The 24,842-nt window shown below is 42.8% G+C and overlaps 1 protein-coding gene across 1 annotated transcript; it reads right to left on the bottom strand.

The window, feature by feature from the left end:
* Positions 1–21,261, bottom strand: vwf (von Willebrand factor). Its single transcript, XM_078256903.1, has 53 exons — positions 21,093–21,261; positions 20,891–20,942; positions 20,597–20,740; positions 20,221–20,323; positions 19,877–20,085; positions 19,496–19,617; positions 18,153–18,372; positions 17,342–17,464; positions 17,138–17,249; positions 16,980–17,026; positions 16,742–16,878; positions 16,513–16,651; positions 16,032–16,132; positions 15,734–15,929; positions 15,430–15,645; positions 14,818–15,064; positions 14,604–14,698; positions 14,147–14,298; positions 13,948–14,051; positions 13,731–13,869; positions 13,451–13,585; positions 12,443–12,589; positions 12,188–12,328; positions 11,524–11,622; positions 11,261–11,417; positions 10,511–10,678; positions 10,228–10,363; positions 9,807–10,116; positions 8,415–9,582; positions 8,227–8,331; positions 7,598–7,741; positions 7,377–7,520; positions 7,129–7,293; positions 6,859–6,905; positions 6,581–6,758; positions 6,102–6,343; positions 5,818–6,007; positions 5,363–5,704; positions 5,015–5,253; positions 4,698–4,800; positions 4,160–4,231; positions 3,642–3,746; positions 3,326–3,531; positions 3,084–3,233; positions 2,839–2,955; positions 2,397–2,577; positions 2,058–2,098; positions 1,852–1,968; positions 1,426–1,524; positions 984–1,112; positions 710–749; positions 521–618; positions 1–314 (listed from the first exon to the last, which is right to left on the bottom strand). The coding sequence occupies exons 1-53, from the start codon at positions 21,096–21,098 to the stop codon at positions 129–131; spliced, it is 8,565 nt and encodes a 2,854-aa protein (XP_078113029.1). The 5' UTR covers positions 21,099–21,261; the 3' UTR covers positions 1–128.
* Between the last annotated feature and the right edge of the window lie 3,581 nt (positions 21,262–24,842).

Below are 24,842 nucleotides of genomic sequence, written 5' to 3'. Positions count from 1 at the left end.
GAAACTGGCAGGTTTGTTTTATTGTTATTTGTGTTGTTATTTTTTAAATGGGTACATTTTACTTGAATACACACATACCGTCTACATTTATAAACTCTCTCTCGTTCTCTCTCACTCTCTCTTTTTCTCTAGGTACAGTGTTTGGACATACAGTCGCATGCAGTGACAGACAGGACAGTCTGGTGGGTACGAGTGCCGTTGGCACACATGATGGGAACGCTGAGTGGCTCCGTCTCCACAGCCGCACAGCACACACACTCCTGCTCCACAGCATCCCTCTCCAGGGAGTACATGGACTTACTGCGACATTTGCCCTGACAGACAGACAGACAGACGGACAGATGGACAGCACCACAGGGAGAGACAGAAAGGTTGGAATGGTGAGGGACGGTGTTACAGTATGATTTCATTGAACTTTGCAGGCTAATCCTAGGAAGGAAAAGTATTAATCATCCTGTGTGTGTGTGTGTGTGTGTGTGTGTGTGTGTGTGTGTGTGTGTGTGTGTGTGTGGTCTCTTACCTCACAGTAGTGCAATTCTATCTGGTTTTCTGATTGGCAATCATCCACTTTGATGAAGTTAAGCGTTCCTACTGTCCTCCGACACTCTGGCTCCGTACCTTCACACATGTACGCACTCTTATTAAAATCAGAGCATCCAAATTTTTCAAAATAGTGTAAAAGTCTTGCAGATGGCACAGCGCTACTTACACATCTCACAGCAGGTTTTTCCAATCTGGCTGACTTTCCCCTGAAAGCAATCAGGACAGAAACATTCAATACAAATTTATGGCAGACACAGGAGAGGGAATACGGTCTTTGGTGTTTTTTGCCCCCAACGTCTCCTCCCAGGCAGCATGGCAATGGTTATGTTTAGGGTTAAGGTTAGGGTTAGCTGCCTGGAAGGCGCCGCTGGAGGCAAAAAACACCATCGAGCAGGGAATACTGGGAGATGGATGAAGGGCAGATTGTGTAGCGGTCGTACCCCCTGGTCCAGGCAAGTTTGGCGGTTAAAAGGAGGGCAGGTGGTCACTTTGGTTTGCAGGACAAGATCCCCTTTACTGTTTACACTACAGATATACAGGTTGCAACCATCCTCGCTAGTGGTGTTCACCTGGAGGGAGAGAGGCACACACACGTACATACAGTGTTTATGCTGCTAAAAAAAAACAGTTCTCTCCATAAAAATGTACTGAAGTAAACAAATGAAGACAACATATTGCATTTCTAATATAGACAAACTTTATTAGACTGTCTGTTTTTATTTTTATATATATATATATATATATATATATATATATATATATATATATATATATATATATCAAAATATATAAAAATCATCATTACCAACTTTCCCTGCAACAGCAAATGTGTGTGTGAAAGGGTTCATGAGCAAAGCATTGTCTTTTCTGCTAAGCACCTACCTGCAGACTGATCAGTTTTCCATCTGGCCTTTGCATAAAGCAGGCAGTAGGAACACATCGACCACAGCAAGCATCTTCCTCCTTCTGCAAAGTGTAACCCTGAAAACATTGTGGTTAATAGTACTGCATGTTAGTTCATTTCGGAAAACATCAGAAGGACAGTACTTCGAAGACATACATTTGCCTGGACCCTTTTGTGCAAATAAATATTGCACTACTTACCTCTGTGAACGGAGTGAATCACGGAAAACGATGTGGCCACAATTTGATGAGTAGGGATGGAATGTGGTCAGTGGATTAGGAAATCTTTGATGGAAATGATGGACGTTGGAAGTTATTGGTACGTCATGATGATGATGATGATGATAATGATGACCAAAAACAATGGTGATAATAAAAAAATAATAATGAAGGGACGACAGTTACCATCGGGCAAGTGGGGCAGCTGATTCTCCTGCAGGACAGTCTGTATTTCCTCACGGCACCGTCCTCCACCATACACTCACAGTGTGTACACACGTCCACCATCAGCCTCTCCCCTGCCTGCACAAGCACACACAGATGGAGCACTGAAGGAACTATTCAAAACATTCTAACATGATAGAAGAGTGCTACTTTTCTGCGCGACTTACTCCTATCATAGTGTTGTTGAGGACACAGGCATCCATTGGAGCTGTGGAGAGAAAAGCACAAAAAAATGTAATTGGCATTCATTAAACAGAGGTAAGGTCTGGTGAGGATAACTGGCTCTGGGAGGACACCAATGTGAGAGAGCCATCTGGTGGACAGACACTGCGACTGCAACTTAGTATGTACTGTTAGTAGGGTGAAAGCTTGATAATTCAAGCATTTAAAATCATGCCTGCTAGTTGAAGGGCGATCTCCTAACTCATAATGTCATCCTGCTGTACCAAATGGTGTGTCTCTTTATGTTTTCCTAAGTGTGTAAATGCATATGAATGTGTGTTTACTGCAGTGGCAGCGGGGGCAGCAATCCTGGGTGTTGCAGCGTAACTCGGTTCCCAGCGGGCAGGATGGAGTGTCCATAACAGAGCAGCTTACGTTTGTTGCAGAGATGAACACCTCGTCTTTCACTTTCACACACTGATGTAAAACACATTTATCATGTGGAGACTGCCATACCTCTCCCACCTATAAACAGACACAGATATTAGTTTAAAATCATATAAGAGAGGAGATAAAAAGCTGCAATAACAATATATACTTTTTCTGTACATACAGCCAGAAATGTATTTCCTAAGCAAGGGGTTATAAAAAAGACATTACGCTGAATATGAAATTCTACACATTATACCCTACAAAGAGTGCTATTGATGATCACAGGAAAATAATAATTGCTAAGAATTTGTTGCCTATATTGTTCAGGCATGTATGATTTCTCTGCACACATACACGTCTGAGGTTTCCTCTAATCAGTGTGTCCCCGCGCATCTCTCCTGTTGATTCCACACAGCTGTTCGGTGTGCACTTTCCACAGCACTCTCCTTTTGATGGAGTGTATGAGGAGCCCTGAAATATATAATAATAAATATATATAGATTAATGGTTATAGAAGCATAATGCAAACATGTATGTTTGGTATGTGTGTGTGTGTGTGTGTGTGTGTGTGTGTGTGTGTGTGTGTGTGTGTGTCCCACCTGAGGACAGGTTCGATCACACACAGGCGGTGTACACTGAGCAATGTGCAGTGATGTGTCTTTGTCCTGTAGCTGGGTGCAACTGCACTTCTCGCATCTTTCCTCCCATTCACTCCCCACTGGGTGAACAACGCCACCGACCACACATACCTGGAGAGACACACAATATTAAAACATGATAGTTTAAACACTCACAGAAATGGAAACTGATGCATTTAAACAAACACATATTCCATACACACCTTGTCTGGTAGGCAGTTGGTTTCTGTGCAACCACAGTCGTTGGTAGAGGAGGATGTGATGAATCCAGCAGGGCAGGTGTGGGTGTAGTTGTGGCAGTTGCACACACATTCAAACATGTCGCAGCACTTTGTGTCTTTCACTGACAGTTGGCGATGTGAGGGACAAGCGGGGGGAGCTTGAAGAGCACACTCTTCCTTTTTGCAGACTGCGAGGGGGAAAAGAGATTACATGGATGTGTGCTCTTGTTTCATGTCTGTATGTGTGCCAGAGAAAAGCATGAGCTCGAACATAACAGAGAATGTCTACATGACATACCGCACTCGTGAATAGGTTGACATTCCCCAGGATTTTTCAGAACCACAGTCTGACCGTCCTCACAGCGGGGCACTTCAGGCAAGTTGCAAGTCACCAGGTCACACACTGAAAAGTCACAGAGTGAAGCAGTCTGTTAAAGTCGGGCGAGATATACACTCTGAAATGCAAGTGCCTGATAAATAAAGACAAAATGTTCAGCCAAATTTGAATTAATGATTTAAGATGTTTATTTTATTAGCTTTTTAACATAAAGGTGGTAGAGGTGTATTCGTTTGTCGCAACAAATTACACTGAACTTAATGTTGTTGCATTAGGGCTCTGTTGTGTGAGCAATATATTCTGGCGTTCAGCACCAACCTTCCAATATCTATTCTAGGTGCAAATCAGACCTAGTTTCATACATACATATTATATTATATTAAACACAGACAAGTCTGTTCTGCCCACTCTCATTTGAGGCTGCTATAATATTGGATCTCGAAATAGAAATGTTATGCTACATGTTGTTTTTAACATACCACACTCGTACTCTGGGCAGCACTTAGACTCTCTCTTCTCTCTCAGCATCTCACAGGTGCCACATACTGGAGCTACACACACATACAGATTAATCATTATTATTATTATTATTTTCATGTATTGGATACAGCGTTCAAACAATATTTGCAACATAGTACAATATAAGTCTCCATTTTGTGTTTTCAGAATGAACAATTCTTCAAAACAAATGTCCTTTTGTGGTTTCATCCCATATCCCCCCCTCCCCAGTAGCCAGTTAGACACAAAAAAGAACAAACAAAAAGGAAGATGAATCATTATTAAAGTGTTACATCTAAACCAGCCATGCACTACTGGTAATATATATGTGTGTATATATATATATATATATATATATATATATATATATATATATATATATATATATATACATATATATATATACATATATATATATATACATATATATATATATATATATATATATATATATATATTTTTAGCAAAACCAGATTCTGCTGTATAAGCATAAGCCGCAGTAATAGAAGGGGTGCTTGCCTTTGATGTCATTGCAGGGCCGGGCAGTGCAGTTGATGTGTTGTTGGTCCAAACACATGCAAATCAAACATGGGTTCTCATCTGGTACCCAACTCTGCATGTACTGTACAAACAAATCAAAACATGTTCATTTGTATTGGTTGTATCAGAAATAAACACTAGAGGGCGCCCACATAATACTTGATTGGTGAATACTCCAATGTTTGCACCATCCAATTCTATCAGCATGTGTTTCTGTAATTAAGAAGTTAAACTGGGTTTTGAATCATTCCCTCACACATTTACTCATATTTTTCGTATCTTCCCATGTGTCTTACCGTATACGTGTGTCCATGATGGTCAGCACACTGACCGCATGCTTCTGGTGATACACACCGTCCGTGATTCAAAACTGTCCCTCCAGTACAGAAACAGCCCTCAGTAGGTGTGTCCATACAGGATGACTCGTTACCCCTGGCAACCGACCAGTCGCCTCGCAACATCTTTGTGCTACCACAATCCTCTACACACCCTGTCCAACATGCATCATACTCCATGGAGCTGGGACACTGTAATGCTGTAACACACAGATCAAGCTGAAGTTTAGGCTAAGGCTCAGACTGGGTGTTAAACGTCATCCTCTATATTGAAACGTGTACACTTCCACATATCAAAAACTAACTTACGGCAGAGGTGGGGGCTCCTCCAGTCCACACACACACCACTCTGTCTACACAGGCGTGCATAGGCAGAAATGAGCTCACACACATCTGACTCCTCACATGCCTGCTCCTCACACTTGGCAAGGAAGACCTGGACAGGAATATGCGCATGGCATGGTTCAAACACCTCAGAACGTAGGGCCTGACATCCCATCGCTGCTCCAGACACACACACTGCCTTCCGCTTTGGCAGACACACGCCGTCATCTACAGCCACAGTCCAGTCTGAGATGAATGCTGGCTGGTCAGCGGTTGAGCTGCCATTACGCAAAGATAGGATGTTAAACTTTTCCTCCCCACAGGCACCTATACAGAGAGAAAATGGAGGTCAGAGCAATGTGTTACAGTTGCGCTAGAAGCTAATAAAGAGAGACAAACAGGGCTGACTTTTTTTACACTTTTGAATATATGTATGTTACCGCAGAGTCCAGCTGTGTGGCCTGTGGTGGGGGAGCTGAGCAGTCTGATGGTAAACTCGTTGCTCTGAGGAGTGAAAGTCAGGACGTAGCCGTGGTCTGACTTAAGCTGCAGCATCACTCCTCCATAACGCACCAGCTCTAGGCCAGCGAACCGCCACGGCAGTGCAAGTTCTTCCCTATCGATCACTGCCTGCTTGAACAAACACATTAGTTAATAAATAACCCTTCATAGACTCACATATAATCATCAATTTCAGAGTGGAGGCAACAATCACATAGCTTACAGTCATATCATCCTTCAGCAGCACTTTATGCGCTCCGTGGTTAACCTCCATGGCTTTCAAGCAGACCTGGTTGTAATTCGCTGAGTCTTGACAAGGCCCAGTGTGGAGTTTGACCTCTGACCCTTCCTTGGTGCCTCTGCTGACAGTGAGAAGTGTATAGGAGCACAAACCCTCCCCATCCAGCCTCAGTGCCAAGCCGTCAAACCTAACCACATGATTGGTGGAGCTGCCCATACACATGCCTGTCAACACACACACACACACACACACACACACACACACACACACACACACACACACACACACACACACACACACACACACACACACGAAGAAGGAAGAGAGTGATTGAACCTGAGCCAGAAACATGTCAGTCAGTATAAATAGACTGGAATGCAAGTCTCCAGCACTCATTGTTAACAGCCCATGTGGGAAATGAAGTGCACTTTATATAGATGGGTTAAATGTGATGCACATACAAGGGCATTCCCAGTGGCAGCCACAGGTCTCCTGGACTTGGACAGGTGGCATGTTGTTTCTGCAGGCCGGCGGCTCCAGTCTGTCACAGCTGACTTTGTGGTTTTGTACTGTCACTGCGCCACTGGGGTGGCACAGGAGAGAGTGGCAGCCGTCCTCCAGCAGCCATGACTCACCAGGCTGAAACACATGAACAATTCATTACTAGTAGTGCTGTAATGGCTGTAAAAGGTCGCCGTACTATTCTAATTTATAGTCAACATCAGCAGACACTACTCACCTTTCTCTCATTTCCATTATCATCAACACACAGTCCTGGTGGACCAGCTGAGAAACAAAGAAAATAACCAATATCATCATTATGTTCAAACACCATCATTATAATGTATTATTATTAAAACTATACTCTTTGGTATTTAGTAGTAATTATTTTTACCTGGAAAAATTAAACTGAGTGTGTGTGTGTGTGTGTGTGTGTGTGTGTGTGTGTGTGTGTGTGTGTGTGTGTGTGTGTGTGTGTGTGTGTGTGTGTGTTTGTGTGTGTGAGCACCTCTGCAGATTCTCTCTGTGTAACCATGATCTAGAGTCAGCAACATCAGTAATTGATCCATGCTGTTCAAGTGCAGAGTGTTGTCTTGGTTGCCATGGTGACCAAGCACGCTAAGCTCACTCCTGTCATAGCCTGGTCCCACCCCGATGGGGAACACTGACACACCTGAGGGAAGAGACTCTGATCAGTGAAACTAAACCAGATCTGTGACAGAGGAAGATGGAGAATGGAAACAGTGATTTAATTACCTGCTGCCAGTGCCTCATTAGCAGCTTCTTTGACATCATCAGCGGATTTGTCAGTCACCAGCATCACCACAGCCTTGGCTACGCCGACTCTTCCACCGATGACTGGCGAGATGGCTGTCTGCACAGCGAATCGCAGTGCAGACCCTGTAGACAGACAGAGCAGTCAGCGTGTGTGTGTCTGCTTTAATGTGTGTGCACATATTAGTTTATATATCCAATACCTAGTGCGGGGGCAGCAGTGGTCCTGCTTGGTATACTGTCCACAAGGTTCATCAGGTGAGATTTGCTCTGTTCATCCTTCCAGGTGAGATCTGCTGTGTTGGTGTCTCCATACTGAACCACACTTACCTGAGTGCCATTCAGCCCTGCATAAATAAACAAGTTAAATCACTGTAGAAATGCGCTGGAGGGAGATCTACAACCTGGTTACTTAAATACACATTAGTGATTTACGTGTACCTTAATGGTTAGTTATAGTTTTATAGAAATCCTCAAAATGTTCTCAAGTGCACACCTTTGAAACATGTTAGCCCATATAAACATGTCTCCTCTTCTCTCTGTCCCTCATTGGTTACCCACTATCTAAATAAATGACTAGAAAACACTGGGTGACGACACAACACTTAAAAATTATCCAAATGTAAATGTAGCATTCTTTTCCCAAAGCTTATCTGCCCCCTAAATGTCATGAAAACGTAAGAAGTGAAACGTGAAAGATTTTGAAATATCATCGTGAAAGACAGACAAATTGAAGACAGGTAGAAGTAATAACAAAACTACACATCAGTGAAATGCAGTGCACATTACATTAAAAATGTAGTAGGGTATTTGGGGGCTGGGTCACACTTACCTATGTCAGCATTATTGATGAAAGCTTTGACAAATGTCTTCATGTCCTCAAACTGCTCTCCGGCCTTCAACAGGAACAACACATCCACAGGCTTCTTACATGGCACTGTGTAAAGATATGCTCACAAATTAACACAAGCTAAGGACTCCTTATGGAGTGAATGATTGAAACAAATGTGTCTTCTGTACCTGAGGTTGGAAGGCTAGCGAGTGTTGGGAGGACCAAGGGTGGCAGTGTAGGAGAGCGAGGCCTGACTGTGGTGCGTGTGATATTGACTACACGATCTACCAGGGTCGTCAGACGGTCGTAGTCATCAACAATCAGCGGGCGTTGAGGGAAGCTTAATGATAGCAAGTCAATCTCACGTATTTTTGATCCAACACCAATTGGATACACTTGTGTGTGGGTGCTCGTAGATGGCGGGCGAGTTACTGTGTCAGTTGGCGGGTTTTCTGTCACAAGGAAGACCAGCTGAGGAGGGGTGGGGCCGCGTGAAGGCTGGACCGTAGCCATTTCTTGAAAAGTTGTAGTGACAGCTGCGCCTGTGTTCGTCTTACTTCCACCCCTCCAACGGATCTCCCTCAGTCGTTGCCGCAGCAGGGTCCTCTGCCCCCTCAACTCCCACCGATGGATCTCCACAGTGACAGTTACTGAGTACTGGATCACAGTAATACGAATGACCTCCTCCTCCTCCTCCATCAGCTGTGAGATCACTTCCTCCAGGAAGAGGAGCGACTTGGTAAAGTTGACCTCGCCGACTGCATCAGAGCCTTCCAGGATGAAAGTCACATCTTTGGCTGGAGAGATGGAAGATGGCAACGTGGTGAGGGGAGACAGGCCAGAGGGGGAGGTGGATGTAGGAGTGTTGGGGAGATGTTGTGTGGGGTTGGGCTCCAGGCGAGGAGCCAGGGTTGTGGTGGTTGTGCCCTGCCGAGCTTTACCCAAAGTGGACTTTGGCGTTGGAGGTTTCACCACCTCAGGCTCCATCCCCAAGGTACAGAGGTAATCATTCAGCTCTAACAGACGATCAGGCAGCTCACCTGTACTACTCAGCACATAGGCCCTGTTTTCTGGGTTGGCCTTGGTGATGTCATTAATCTGCTCCATGTTTACCCCAGGACCCAGTGCCACTGTCAGGGTGGTGATGGCTTTCCTGCGGAGCATCTTGACCATGGCACGGACAGGGCGAGGGTTGGCACTAGCAGTCAAGATGATGGCAATGCGGCCAGCATTGTCACGTTTGTTTTTGTCATAGATGTTGATAACTAGATACTTGACAGCCTCATCCAAGAAGGCTGCATCTCCTCCTGTGTAATGCAGATCATGCACAGTCTTCTTAAACAGCCACTTCTGAACCTACGGGCATAAATGAGGAAAACAAAACAGGAAGATCAAGTAACCAGGCGTAGACATTTATGATGACATTCCGTTTCCGTGAGTCAGCAAAGCAGCTGATTTCTGGGCGAAATTTGAGTGACTAATGAATTGTTATTCCACAGAATTCTTAATCCAGCACTGAATATTTGTGCCGATAAACAATTTTTTGCTGTGTCACATACGTCCAATATATGTTTATCTACCTGCAGGTCATATGTTTTGACTCCAGAGTGGTATAGCAGCACTGTGGCTCGGGTGTGAGCTGAGCCCATGCGGAATCGTTCAACCACTCCCAGTATAAAGTCTTTGGTTGCCTGAAATTCGTTTTCACTCAGGGCTTCTGAACCATCCAATAGGAATGCCAGATCCATGGCGCGGTCACACGTGCCCTCGGGCATCAAGGTAGTGAAGGGCAGGGTCGTGAAGGTGGCATATGCAGGTGTTGGAGTGGGAGTCGTGAACATGGCAGAGGAGGCACAAACTTCACAGCTTAGTGTGTTGTTGTCACAGTGACTTTAGAAAAGAAAAACAAAGCATCTTAAAAAGTGCAAAGAATCAAATTACAAAGCCATAATTACCAGAAAATATGCAGACTTGTTGCAGAGTGTTCTAATGCAGGATTACCATATCTTGCAGTGGTCGGGGTCATTGTGGTTCAGGATGACCTTGTTGCCGTGGGAAATTCTCTGACCCTCATGGATACACACCTGACACTGAGAGGGATCTACACAACGCATTGCCACCTCATCCAGTAGTTGGCCTAAGAAGAAAAAAGGCTGAAACTCACCTACACTATTTGCATATTTATACATAAATATATCCAATTATTTGTATATTGTATTAACATTTTGCATGCTTAAAATATATTTGCATTTGTAAGAATCTGTATGTCCAGTATTTTTGGCACCTGGGGGGCAGTAGGCATGGCAACCTTCCACACATGAGAGTGAACAGTGCAGGGGATCTGGGTGCTGGCAGGTGATCGGACAGGCAGGGCCACAAGTGTTATACCTCCACTGGCATAACTCCTCCCCTACACCTGGGCTCTTGGGGTTCAGCTCCTCACAGCTTATGGCTAAGGTGACAAAAGTTAAATTACAGAGTTTTATTAACCATGCGACGCAATGTGATCTCTGCTTTTGACCATTCCTAACTACATAGGTCTCTATCTTCAAGATAAATATGATCTCTGACCTGCATAATAAAGTATTCAGTAATGTAGAAAAACAAGATAATTACATCACATCTAATATTAGAGTACAAATCCTTATCGGAAGAAATTCAGGTTAACTATCCATTCAGATAAAATAACTACAAAAGTGTTAACTCTAGTTAATAACACAAAAGGTGTTATGTGGGGTAACAATAGCTATACTGAAAAGTAATGGTGTGGTGACTGTGCTATGTTGTTAAGTTGATCTAAAAAAGGAGAAGAGCTGCATGGGAGTTAACTTGTGTCTTAGACAGAATTCTTTAATTATTATTTTGTTTTGTTTTTCTGCCACTTGATTTTGACAGCTTAGAAGACACTGCTAATTGGTTTAGCTTGATCGAGCAGCCATGATGTATTTTCCTGACAACAAAGTATAATTCAGGCAGAAAATAACTGATGGAAAGGATAAATGTCTGGAGCAATGGAGACATTCTTCACACTCACGGCAAAGATCATTGGATCTCCAGCTGATGGATACACCCCTCTCTGAACAGGCCTGAGTGTAGGCCGCGATGACATCACAGAAACACGCACAGTCGCCCACTGAGGGACAAGAGCATGCTGCCTCCACACACATCTCTACATAGGGCTCTGCATCCACCTAGAAACACATATACACAATACACATGTTAAGAAAGACCAAGTGCATAAACCGAACAATGCATGTGGTGTCGTGGGATATATAATGTGTCTGTAAATACACTCACCTGGCTGTTACATTCTCTGAAGAGAGGACCAGTGATCACACGACATGACTGCTCCACCGTTACCAGCTTGACAATGTTATGGCTGCAAGGCGCGGGTATCTATACACAGAAGAACACACAAATTTAGTGCGACAGTATCTACATCTCATCCTATACTACAAATGTAATAGTTAGTCATTTAAGAATCAAACTAGTGTTTTTGTATTTCTCAGAACATTAACTACAAATCATGCATACTTTACGTGATGGCAAACCTATTTCCAAAGCATAATTTACATTTTAAGGTTGATTTCAAACCTTCCAGGCAACCATTACATTTTAGTTAGTCAGTATGGTACAAAACTCAACTCGCACAGACTTGCCTGAGGTAAGTCATCCATCACGGTAAACATGTAGTCTGCCCATTGACAGCCCATCTGGTATACTTATACTTGCCCACAAACAACAAAATTCCATGGTCCTAAAGTGCCCCAGATCTGGCTGCGAGAACAGAACCATGTATGTTCCATACATGGTTCTGTTCTCGCAGCCAGATCTGGGGCACTTCTAAGCCAGTCATATTAAAAGAGCTGGCCCTAAATTGTCCTGAAACCAAAGCTAGAGAGGAAATATGTTATTTTGTAATTTGAGCGAACTGACCCTTTAATCTAAGAGCAGACTTTACCTCTGTTACATCGGCACAGCTGGGAATAACCTTCCACGAGTTCCCAAAGTGTGAGGAGTCCACCTCCAGCTGATTGTTACTGCTCACCAAGTCGTTGTTGACGTTCCCATCAAAGTTACCACACAGGCCGCACACCCGGCCCTACACACAATAAAATGTATGTATAACAAAAAGAACATGTTTAATATAAAAAAAAATGTAAATAAAACCAACAAGGTCCAATCAGTCAAAAGTAGTGTCATAATACATACGTACCCTGTATGTGGCTGAGATGTGAACCAGGAGGCGAGTTCCCTTGTCCCAGCTGAGGGAAATGTGTTTCCCCAGCAGCACGGTGTAAAACTGACCAGATTGCAAAATCTCCACCTGTGAGCTCTGTAGCACCGGCCTCTTCATCTTCACCTATAAGAGAGAAAGACTCCAGCCATGGATGTATAAACTCACAGGTCGCATCTAAAAAGTTTGGTTGCAAGACTGAGTAAAGCTAAATATAAGTCACGGCCCTAAATCCAACTTGTATTGAGAGCAGTGTTGGGCAGAAGTGGCGCTACAGTGTTTTTTTAACTACTAAGTATTTTAACTACTTCTGTAAACACTTTTCTCTATATTAATCTTATATGCTTATTGCTTTTAAGTGACTAATCAGATACCTAGTTCAAGTTGCGCACATGCTCAAAGGTGCATAGCTACTATGCATGTATAGTACATACAAACCTAAATTACAACCATATTGTTTCATGAAAAACAACAATAGGGCGATAGAAACAGGTAGGTGTAATGCTCTCCCTGAGGAGAAAACACATTGTTTGCTGTGTGATTTAGCTGTGATTAAAGACAAAGTCCATTTCATGTCATTGTTTTTTATATGATGATTTAAGGACTACACTTTTTTAGTGAAATGTTCTTCATTTCTTATGAGTCCTTCTGGTTGTATGATTATAAAAAAAAATGTTGCATTATAGGAAGGGGACCTTTATTGTCACAGATGTTATTTGGGACAGGACACAGAGTTATTTGTTTGCAATGTAATGTTATATGTAAGAAGTTATGTTCATGTCTAATGTCTTTCACCACTGCAACAGTATATTTGGTGTTTTTTAGAAAATCCTATGGGCTGGGCACTTTGTGTGCATAACACACCAAATCACATAACTGGCTACGTGTGTGTGTGTGTGTGTGTGTGTGTGTGTGTGTGTGTGTGTGTGTGTGTGTGTGTGTGTGTGTGTGTGTGTGTGAGTTAGTATGGGTATGTGAGTGTGTTACCTCTCCATGTTGCATTACGATCAACCCTCCCTGGTAGAAGATCGTGATAGCTTTTGCACAGCGATGTCCCACAATTCCACAGGCCTCATTCTCCACCAGCACTCTGAATGAACCCTCCTCTCCATTACACATATCCTATTGTTAGTGAAAGTGGAAAAAGACAAAAGTAGGGAAAGGATAGAGAGATTAAATGAAATAAATGCATGTTGCATTTTCCTGTTTTGACACCAGTCTATTGTTCAATCAACCCTGGAGTTATTTTTGAATTTCTGTCTCTTACCTGGACCAGGACATATTGGCAGAGGCCGGGAAAAGAGTATTTGAAGCCATCAAAAGTGATGTAATGCCCTTCCCCCACAGTGCGGCACACACCATTGCACGCCTTCTCTGTGCAGCGCCACTTCCTGTTCTCACACACACTGTAAACGAGAAGGCCTGTTAAGCGAGCACATTGCAGGTATTCTCCTTCATAACCATGTATGCAACAAGTATTATACCAGGTGTTGCAGTCCACGGAGATGGCCTGTCCTGATGCATATGGCCTGTTGTTATGGTAACAGGGACACTGTTCCGGTGCAATGCAGTCTCTGCGGTGACGTACCTGAAATCAATCCGCTCATCAATCAGCATGTTCTATTTTAGAGGTTTGGTGCTTTATCTAAAACACACACACAAAGATAAGACACCACCACCTACTGTGCCGGGAGGACAGAGGCAGCCAGGGATGCAGGCGAGGCTGACACAAGGCAGATCCAGATTCTGGCATGTTCTGGCACACTCAAGGCCTTTTTTTCCTGCATCACACTCTGTATGGACTAAGGGAGGAGAACACTGGGCTGACCGGCGCTCTGTATACACAAAAACAAACACCAATGTTACAGATCAGTTCAGTAAAATGTAAAATGAATAAGGAACTCAGGAAAGATAATAAAGCAGTTTAACTTTAATTGGCAAGTAAAACTAACAGGATTATTTACAGTGATCAGACCAGAGAAATACTATATTGGCACAGTTGTTTGCTGCATTTAAGGGCGGCAAAATCTCATGGTAAAAACAAATGGTCAAATGAAAGACACCATATTGATAGTGAATTATACAAGTCACAAAACACATGGACATTGAACAGAGCTCCTGTAAAATATTGAAATTGTACCTCTGGATGGTGCCGTGTCATCATCATAGAAGAGGTCAGACAGTGAAGTACTCATTTCAGGGGAGCTGCAGTGCATGGTGCCATTCTCACAGTAGCTACACACACAGGCACACGAGAACAACACAAAAAGTGAACGTGTATCTATTAACCACAATAATCATTAGCACATCATAATTGGCATAGTCTGTGAATACACACATTGACAGTCACTGACCAGATGCTGCTGTGATCCGCGTAGACATCACTAGGCTGGTAAAGCTGTCCATCGTGCAGGCAGGTGCACAGGTCAGCTGTCACACATTCTCCGGAGTCGCTCAGGTACTTTCCAGCAGGACAAAAGCAGCCCTCCTCACACACCCTCTCCCCCTCACATCCAGCCTCAGCGCCAGACAGAGCACGGCACGTCCGGTCGCACACATTCCCACAGGCTTCATATACCTGGCCTCCAGTGCACTCCAGCTCTGACAACATCAAATCCAGGTAGGGTTAGGGATCTAGTCTCAGTTAAACTGTTTTTATTTCTAAGAAATAGTGTACCCAACTTTTCCGTTCCCAGAATTATGATAGATCTTTGTTGTTTGTAACAACTGTTACTGTTGTACTGTACTGTTGTTGCAGTACTCTTGATGATACAAATATTCAAATGTGGTGCTGACATCCTGATCTTCCCCTACGTAGAGCTATGGCTAACCCAGATCATTATTGTACTTTGGCTTTTGCTCTATAATGCTGTTTTCTGTCTAAAAATGGAATGATGTGTTTGTATGGTTACTAGTGTTTGTGCATATGATAGATGAGCTGTGAATGGGTTCAGTGTGAGAGTTACCACAGAGTGAGGGAGACCTCCAGTTGAGCAGCACTCCTCTGGCAGTGCAGGCAGCTGCGTAGGCAGACAGAGCAGAGCAGAGGCACTCCTCACCGTTCATACACGCACACACATCATACCGACAGAACCGCTGGAACGGACCCGGGTTCACCAGATAGTGGCAGGGACTGAACACGTCTGACATCATCACCGAACATGCCTCTTCTGCAAAATGCACTAAAAGGTGCAGGAGGGAGTAGAGGTTAATGATTTTGTGGTTTTTGTGCTGATGTGTGTATGTGTGCATCTGCACGGAAATGTATACCTCTTTTAGGGTTAATGGCACATGGATCAGTCTCATGTTTGTGGGTAGATTCACAGTCTCCGTTGATCCTCCATGACTGGCCAAACGCCTGAGGACCCGCCTCGACTAGACCAGATCCAGACAAGAAGTCATCACCTTGGTTACCATTAAAGTTACCACAGAGACCGCAAGTCTGCCCTTGCCAATGTGGTCCCAGCTGGGGGGAAGTGGACAGAATTCAGTTAAGTTGTGTGCTAATCTTTTTGTTCCATATGTACCATTATCAAAAAAATCCATATACCCATTTAAATTGCTCTACCTTTAAAAGCACACGGCCTCGCCCATCCCAGTCCAGATGAAGGTCATCTCCAAACTTTACACGCACAGAAGACTGCACAGATCTCTGGATATGCAGGCGGCCTGTAAAATTGCACACACAGGGACCTGACTAGTTGAAATCTATATGATGATAAACGATTAACAATCCTTTCAATAACTTAAAATTATTTTGCTAATAATAATGATCACAAAGTTGACCAATCTCCAGATTATTTGATGTTTATATGCTGCTGTTGACTGGATGTCTTCTCTGTTTTCAGAATGGAAATTGTAGTTTTTGTTGCATCTTTGAGGCAATGTTTTGTCCTCTTCAGAATATAACAGGTTAAAGTGCAATATTTTCAGTACTTTCTCTGATCTACTTCAGGCCTTATCATAAGTATGATACCATATACAGAATAATATGCTTAGAGGGTCTATAAAAAGTAGATCTGATCCACTATTGTGCCAAAGCAGCATACCATGATGCATTGGGGTCTGGATGTCCATGCTGTTGACAGAGACAATTCCTCCATGCTTCAGCTTCACTGTCATGTCCTCCAGAGAGGACAGGCTGAGTGTCACTGAGCGTGTGCACACAGCATCCTGATCATCTGCACACTGAAACACAATACCAACAACCAAAATACTGTAGATTATAAGCAGCTAGAGGCATGAAAGTGACATAAAAAAATCCCAAACATCCATTACCTGTACATTCTCAATAATGACAGAAAACCCATTATCTGTGCAATCTCTTGCCAGCAGATACTGACAGTGACCAGTGAAAGTGAAGAACTTGTTGTCAAAGGTCTTGAAGTGAGACTGGCCCACCACCAAGCACTCACCTACACACAGACAATGAAGACATAACACCAGAAATTAGCACTTTATTTACCAGTAGAATGTATAAGTCAGTGCATTGACTACTACTGTACATCTCTCTCACCAGGGCAGCCTTCATTGGTGCATTCCCAGGAACCGTGACGGCACACACTGCAGGAAAGAGACAATTTAGTCAGGGAGCCTTGTATTTTTTAAATAGCAGTATTTCTGTATTAGTGTATTTACTGTATATGTGTTCCAGCATGCATATTGCTCCCTCACCAGGTGTTGCAGTCCTGAGAGATAGTGGATCCTGGTGGAAAATGTCGTCCCATGTGCACACAGGAACACTGAGATACCTCCACACAGCGAATACCATCCAAAACCTTACCCACTGAGAAACAAACACACACCATGTTACAGTACAACTACTAGTAACAGAGCAACAGAGAATGAAAGAAGGAGATACAGTGAGTGGGAGGTTACCAGGGCATGTACAGCCATCCACACACTCTTCCTTGCAGACCTCCTGGATGTTGAGACTATGGCAGGTTGTAGAGCAGGACTTGGTGCATTCACTGTACTGCATCCCAATTGGACACCTGGGGACTGAACACACAAATTGAAATCATTAATGTGACTTCATAGCTTACCACTACTTTCTTTGGTGGAATTTCCATCTTACAAACTCATGCTATGTAAGTTGAGACAGTGGTACCCCAGGTCTCATTCAGGTCAGTGTCCAACATATAATCTCATACACTTTCCAGGCAGAGGAGTACTTCAACTTTGTGCCTCCATAGATTCATGAATGATAAATTAATGTTTTGTTTCAGGTCTCCTTTTGAAGGTCGGTGGGACTGCCACACTTTTGGATACTTCCATAAGAGAGAGAGGTAGGCTAAACTAGGCTTTAGCATCTGTGTTTTAGGCACCTGAAATAACTTTGTTTACATTGAAGGTTCAGCTAAACTTAATGCCTCCAGCATGAGTTTTAAATACACCTTCAGGTGGCGCCTGGATAGCTCAGTTGGTAGAGCGGGCGCCCATATAAAGAGGTTTACTCCTCAATGCAGCAAATAAAGGCCTAAAAATGCCCAAAACATAATCAAAAAATAAATAAAAAATACACCTTCAGGAAGAACTTCAAAAGTTGGGATGGCACATACACTGTACTGTGTAATCCTAAACTCTCCTCAATTGAGAATTCATTATATGCTCCTGTGTAATTCATCAAAGTCTCCCGAACCTTCTTCACGTATGTGAAATGAGTTGTGCTGTCCTGACAAAAACTTACAGCACTGGCTCTCCTCCAGCCAGCCACGAAGGAGTATCCCGTGGGCGTGGCACGTGCGAGCGTACTCCAACAGGAACGGACAGTAACAGTCCTCCTCCTCCCTCTGGTTACAGTGACATGCCTCCTCCTGACACAGCAAAAGGAACGCCTCAGGAGAGACCAGGTGGGCACAGTGCAGAAACACGCTAGACGTCTGCAACACGCTGCAGCTGGACAAAATCTTCACACACACACACACACACACACACACACACACACACACATGCAAGATTAAGTTCAAAGGAGTGATGTGGTTAAATAATGGGAATTCCAGGACCCCAGTTCTTTGTGACTGAAAACATTAGTATTCTTGTTTTGTCATGCATGAGCTGTTGTGTCTTGTCAGCAGTAAATAAGGGGCGATGGGTTCTAACAATGACACTGGGTGGGTTTTAAGATGAGCTACTAGTGTTATCATGATTAAAAATATTTGTATCAACAAAAGGGGGGCCCTGCAGAAAAAGTAACCACTGAGTTAGGCAAACAAAGAGATAAAAGTCACTAAGTACCAGTTGAAATTATAAAACAAAATACTTAGATATATAGATGAAGATATACTGTATTAAGTTCTTAAACTAATATTCTAACTCAGTCAGACTTTGGGTGTTACTGAACAAAGCCCAGTTACACACTGAAGGAGCACCCATTTCCTTCAGAGACAGAGGAAATATCTCAGCATATACTGTTTATATATTGCAGTTAGTGAAGGAAATGGATCACATGATGCTGATGACATCCGTTGGTTTCACGCTAACATGTAGCTTTTACAGGTTTCATCACACCTGGGTGTTCCTGTGGTATAAAATGTTCTCACTAAAACTAGCTGATTTTTCAGCCTACCCACAACAACTATAATATACATGTTACAGCACTGCACTCAGACCTGTCAGATCTGTTTGTTTACCAACTGTTCCTTTTTAATGAAACTCATTCATACTGTATATGCACATTGGCACCAGGACGAAAATGATGAAGTTTCTAATAATAAATAAAAATTGGAAGAAACAAGTTAAAACTTTGACTTGCATAGTCATGATTATAAGATAATAGGTAAAATGTCTGACACAGTTATGAGATTTTGGGGGGCATCTTATGCCTTTATTACATAGATAAAAGAAGAGAGGTGAAAGAAATGAGGAGAGAGAGATGGGTAATGATTTTCAAGCTGATGTGTGAACCGGGGACGTTGTGGTCCATAGTTGGCACCTTAACCCTGGGGCCACCAGGGCAGCCCATGAAATCCTTACAGATGTCCTTACACATGTATGTGAGCATGTGTACGTGTGTGTAAATTGTCCTCTCACCGCTGTGGTCTCTTTTGTGCTGTTACAGGACTGGCTGGGACTTGAGACACGTCGACATGACTGATCAGTTCCCTTCACTGCCCACGAATTCGCAAAATCATAACTGTCCTCTGTCGGAAATCCTGAAAACACACACATAAACGAGTTGAAAGATTTCTCCTTAATCTCATCCTACCACTACTGTTCCTCTTGCTTTCTTTCACCTTGTTATCTTTTCCTGTACTGACCTGCTACTCTTCCTGTTGCTGAGTGCTGGTGACTCAAATCATTTCCTAGATTCCACTAAGAATGAACTCTCCCTTGTTTCATTCTCCAACATTCACATATCCCACATACGCACACAGTTATAGACTTTGACACCATTTGCCCGCCTGATCTTACCCTCTTGAGCAGTATATTCATCAGCTGATACAGAGTTGAAGTTGCCACAGAGGCCACAGGTGCGGTTGGCATGGTGTTTGGTCAGTGTCAAGGCGATGTTGGCTGCATTATCAATGGTAACAGTGAAGCCAAACTCCTCACTCCAGAGCTTATAAAAGCCAAGCTCTGAGCCCACAAACACAGCATGAGATGCATAGGGAACAGATAGTCTGCAAAAAAGGAGATACACATTAAGCCTCCCATAATCATAATCAAACTATGGGGTGAGTTTCTCTGCATTAAGGCAACATAAATACAGACATAGATTATGATTATTGCATGCTATCTTAATTGTATTACTCAACCTTTGTCCTCCTTGTGAAAGCCGTCCGTCTACAGACAGGTGCAGCTCAAAGGCGTCCCCCAGAAACAAAGTGACTCCAGTTCTTTTGCCATTGACAAAATCACCTGGGGATAGAAACACACATTTGTTTAAACATCAAATCTTAGACTGACAATGATGTCTGAATTTATAGTAATGATCTTTGAATCTTAAGAAAATTAAAAGGGAGGATAAATGAGTAAGCTATTTCAAATGTCAGTACAAGTACATACACTGTTTTTTATCAAACCCAAGGCAGTGGCTATGCACAAGCCACTGTGCTGCACTGGATGAGCATCAGATGTAATTAGAATTCAAATCTGTTTGTTTCTTTATAGAATTTTCTGAGTGTGACTCACCCAGCAGTGTGAAGGAGCGATGGCTGCAGTCTCCAGCCAGCAGGTAGCTGCAGTCTCCAGGAAACTCATACAAAACACCGTCAAACGTGTGGATGTGGTGTCGTCCGAACAGACTGCATCTCCCGGTCATACCTGCCACGCAAGCTGGACACACGCATAATACACTTATAAGAACTGACTGTAGAAAGACAAGTGGGGATCTTATGCAAAACATTTTACATGTTTATTGTCTATAAGACAGTGTCACTTTTGAGTACTAAAAAGAATTTGCACATCCTCTGATGTCACACTCACCTGTCAGATGCAGGAGAACCCAAATTTCTCGCAAGTACCTCCACATACACACCTGAAACACAGATTAATATGCCCTCCATTATCATCACCATCACCTATACCAGCATCATCCTCATATCTAAATATCACATTATTGTGTGCTGTGCACTGCCTGTTTAAAAAACTAATCTTTCTTTAGTTCTCAAACTCCAGTTAGTCCTACCTCCATGGCTCCAGTTAATCCACAGAGTTGCAAGGAAAAGGCAAACACAATCCAAAATCGGAAAATCCAAATGTTGCACTTTTAGACCTCACACAGTCAAGGCATAATGATGCAGTGTGATGGTCTGTGTCAAACCTAGGCTCAACTGAGAAGTTGGTTGAATGCTCAACTACCCTGGAATCTATTATATAGCAAAGAACGTACCCCCGCCTATCTGCCACTGGCTTTTCTTTGAGACCCCTCCCCTCGCCAGGTTATGTCAAAAACGGCAGAATATCACTCTGTCCAAAGCTCAGTGCCTGTAGACTAACACCGTCAAACACACTCAGCAGGACAATACCAGGATATGCCCACTGATCGCCTGGCTGAGTGATTGGTCTACACATACATAGCTGTATCGGCGCCAACCCAAACTACTTTTGTGGAAAACACACTTACTGGAGATATCTCACGCAATAACACATGACTAAGCTGCCCCAAATCACACACACACACACACACACACACACACACACACACACACACACACACACACACACACACACGCACGCACACTCTGGGAACGTGTATGGATCAACACTCCCAGGTGCAAACTTCCCCTATCATCTGGCAAAAAGACAGTATTGTGCGTCTAAATATATGCCTATCTAATGCTGTTACCACTTTGCAACACTGTGCTCTGTTTTAAAATGTTTTTAAAGCCCTGTATGCCCTCACAGGTGTTTTCATTAGACCTTTCTTCAGGTTGATGTTGGGTGCAGCAGCTGTGCTGGAAATGGACTTGGTATACTGATAACTATGATAAAGTTATAAGCTGTCAGGTCAGCACACTCTGTACATGTCCACATAGTCCTGAGGGTCTAGTCAGGCATGTTACATGAAAACACCTGTGGGGGGGGGGGGGCACGGGTGTATAGGTGCTTGTGTGTAGGTGTTATTAATAACATTAACAATGGCTCTGTTTTATTCAAGAGTCCCAATAAGCCATGACAGTTTGACAGCGAGTCAGCATGCACAATACCAGGACCCTGGAACTGAAGCAGCTATGTATATGAATTCAGCAGTTTTCCTACTGTGACATATCATGAAATCTTCTATGAAAAGCCCTGTAGACCTTTTTCACAGCAGACATTTGACTTGTCATAGCATGAAAAGAAAAGGTGACGATGGCTCAGTTCCATTAAGTGTCCCAGCAGCAGATGCCAGCGAGCCAGTACACACGATACAAGGACCATGGAACTAGCTCACCTAATTAGAATGCAGTCATTTTTTACAGCGACAGTGACGCTGGTATTGTTTTTACCTGGGGAGTCTGTGTGTGTCATCATGGAACAACGTGTTCCTGGAGACACTTACTGTAGCAGGACTACCACAGAGGTGGTTTTGAGTACTGAAAGGTGTTTCTTTGTCTGTCTGTGGCCAGATTTTCTCATTGCAATAGCGCCACAACTGTGCAAGATGCAGTCACGAAACTTCACAGGTGTGTAGTTGAGATTAGAATGAAGGTTGAGTTCAAAGTTGGGTGGGGTCCAAGCAAAGGCCCTGGAAGTAAGGAGGTAGAGTAGGGAAGGGGCCTTGGGCCCTTTGTTGCGTGTCATTCCCCCTCTCTCTCTCCCCTTTCATGTCTTCATCTGTCCTATGGAAATAAAGGCCCCGAAAAAATTATCTTAAAAAAAAAAAAAAAGATGGTCTCTAGTATAAGTCTAAATTTTTTTAATTTACAACAATCTATCAAGTTGGCAGTTGTAAATTTTAAGAAAATGTTGATAATGGATTTTTGGTCCAGATCCTCTGCAAGTCTTTTCCAGGAGATAAGTGGTCAAAGGACTGTTCTTTCTGGTGAAATTCTTAATAATGACCTGAACTATTAATAATCTTGTTTTCATCATTAATATGGCTCTTAGTTACAACTTATAAACCCTTTATTATGGGTATTATTATCAGAAAGTAGTGCCCAGTGTCTGTGGATATAAAATGTGATGTACACTTAGGTACGCAGTAATGGTTAGAAAGCTTGATGCAGACAGCAAAACCAACATGCACACAATACACATACAGGTGCTGGTCATATAATTAGAATATCATGAAAAAGTTGATTTATTTCAATAATTCCATTCAAGTAAAACTTGTATAATGTATACATTCATTCCACACAGACTGATATATTTCAAGTGTTTATTTCTTTTACTTTTGATGATTAGAACTGACAACTAATGAAAACCCCAAATTCAGTATCTCAGAAAATTAGAATATTGTGAAAAGGTTCAATACTGAAGACACCTGGTGCCACACTCTAATCAGCTAATTAACTCATAACACCTGCAAAAGCCTTTAAACGGTCCCTCAGTCTAGTTCTGTAGGCTACACAATCACAGGGAAGACTGCTGACTTGACAGCTGTCCAAAAGACGACCATTGACACCTTGCACAAGGAGGGCAAGACACAAAAAGGTCGTTGCTAAAGAGGCTGGCTTCCTGCTGCTGACCAACTTTATGGAGATGCAGATTTCATTTTCCAACAGGACTTGGCACCTGCACACAGTGCCAAAGCTACCAGTACCTGGTTTAAGGACCATGGTATCCCTGTTCTTAATTGGCCAGCAAACTCGCCTGAAATTAACCCTATAGAAAATCTATGGGGTATTGTGAAGAGGAAGATGCGATACGCCAGACCCAACAATGTAGAAGAGCTGAAGGCCACTATCAGAGCAACCTGGGCTCTCATAACACCTGAGCAGTGCCACAGACTGATCGACTCCATGCCACGCCGCATTGCTGCAGTAATTCAGGCAAAAGGAGCCCCAACTAAGTATTCAGTGCTGTACATGCTCATACTTTTCATGTTCATACTTTTCAGTTGGCCAACATTTCTAAAAACCTTTTTTTGTATTGGTCTTAAGTAATATTCTAATTTTCTGAGATACTGAATTTGGGGTTTTCATTAGTTGTGAGTTATAATCATCAAAATTAAAAGAAATAAACACTTGAATTATATCAGTCTGTGTGGAATGAATGTATACTTTTTGAATGGAATTACTGAAATAAATCAACTTTTTCATGATATTCTAATTATATGACCAGCACCTGTACTAAAATAAATGATACTACAAATAGTCAAAATTATGTTTTGAATAATAAGAGGTTGGCCACTTTGTGTTTGTTTGTCTGTGTGTGCGTGTGTGCTGCCTGTCTGGGAGAGTGTAGCTCGTGCACCGTGTTCATTCATGTACAGTATATTCAATCCGTGAACGCGCCTTTCTTATACTGGCAAAATTACGTCATCGCACAGCCCGGGGTGCTGCAGGAATTCGCGGTCAAAAAAACACCGCAGGCTGCTGTTCAGGGCATTGCTGTACCGTTGAATGCAGGAAAAAGACACACGCTGAGCACAGACGATAGTATAATGAGATAATGAAAGTAATTTGTAATCTTATTTGGAGACACTAAAAATATTATTAATTGCAATACAAATTGAAAATGCATACTTAGTGTCACACATGTTATTCCAAGTCCCTCTATATGTATATGATCACTATTATTGTGATGAAAATGCCACCAAAATGCAAAAAAGATCGTTACATGAAAAGTGTGTGTGGTGTGTGTGTGTGTGTGTGTGTGTGTGTGTGGGGGGGGGGGGTCCTGCAGGAATAGCAGGCTACAGATTTTTTTTTTTTAATTTACAGATATTTCAGAAAGCAAACGGGAAACCAAATAAAGTAAGAATTTGTAAGAAATAAAGAAAAAATCTACA

The sequence above is a fragment of the Sander vitreus genome, chromosome 8, assembly GCF_031162955.1.
Source record: "Sander vitreus isolate 19-12246 chromosome 8, sanVit1, whole genome shotgun sequence".
NCBI classification, from domain to species: Eukaryota; Metazoa; Chordata; class Actinopteri; order Perciformes; family Percidae; genus Sander; species Sander vitreus.
This window is presented reverse-complemented; position numbering and strand designations above follow the sequence as displayed.

What these genes read in the sequence shown, in the direction of transcription:
- vwf (XM_078256903.1), bottom strand. An exon ending in TCGCTCCTTCACACTGCTGG is followed by an intron (nt 20,324 to 20,596) that starts GTGAGTCACACT and finishes TTCTATCCCCAG; the next exon opens with GTGATTTTGTCAATGGCAAA. An exon ending in TGACACGGCACCATCCAGAG is followed by an intron (nt 14,299 to 14,603) that starts GTACAATTTCAA and finishes TTGTGTATACAG; the next exon opens with AGCGCCGGTCAGCCCAGTGT.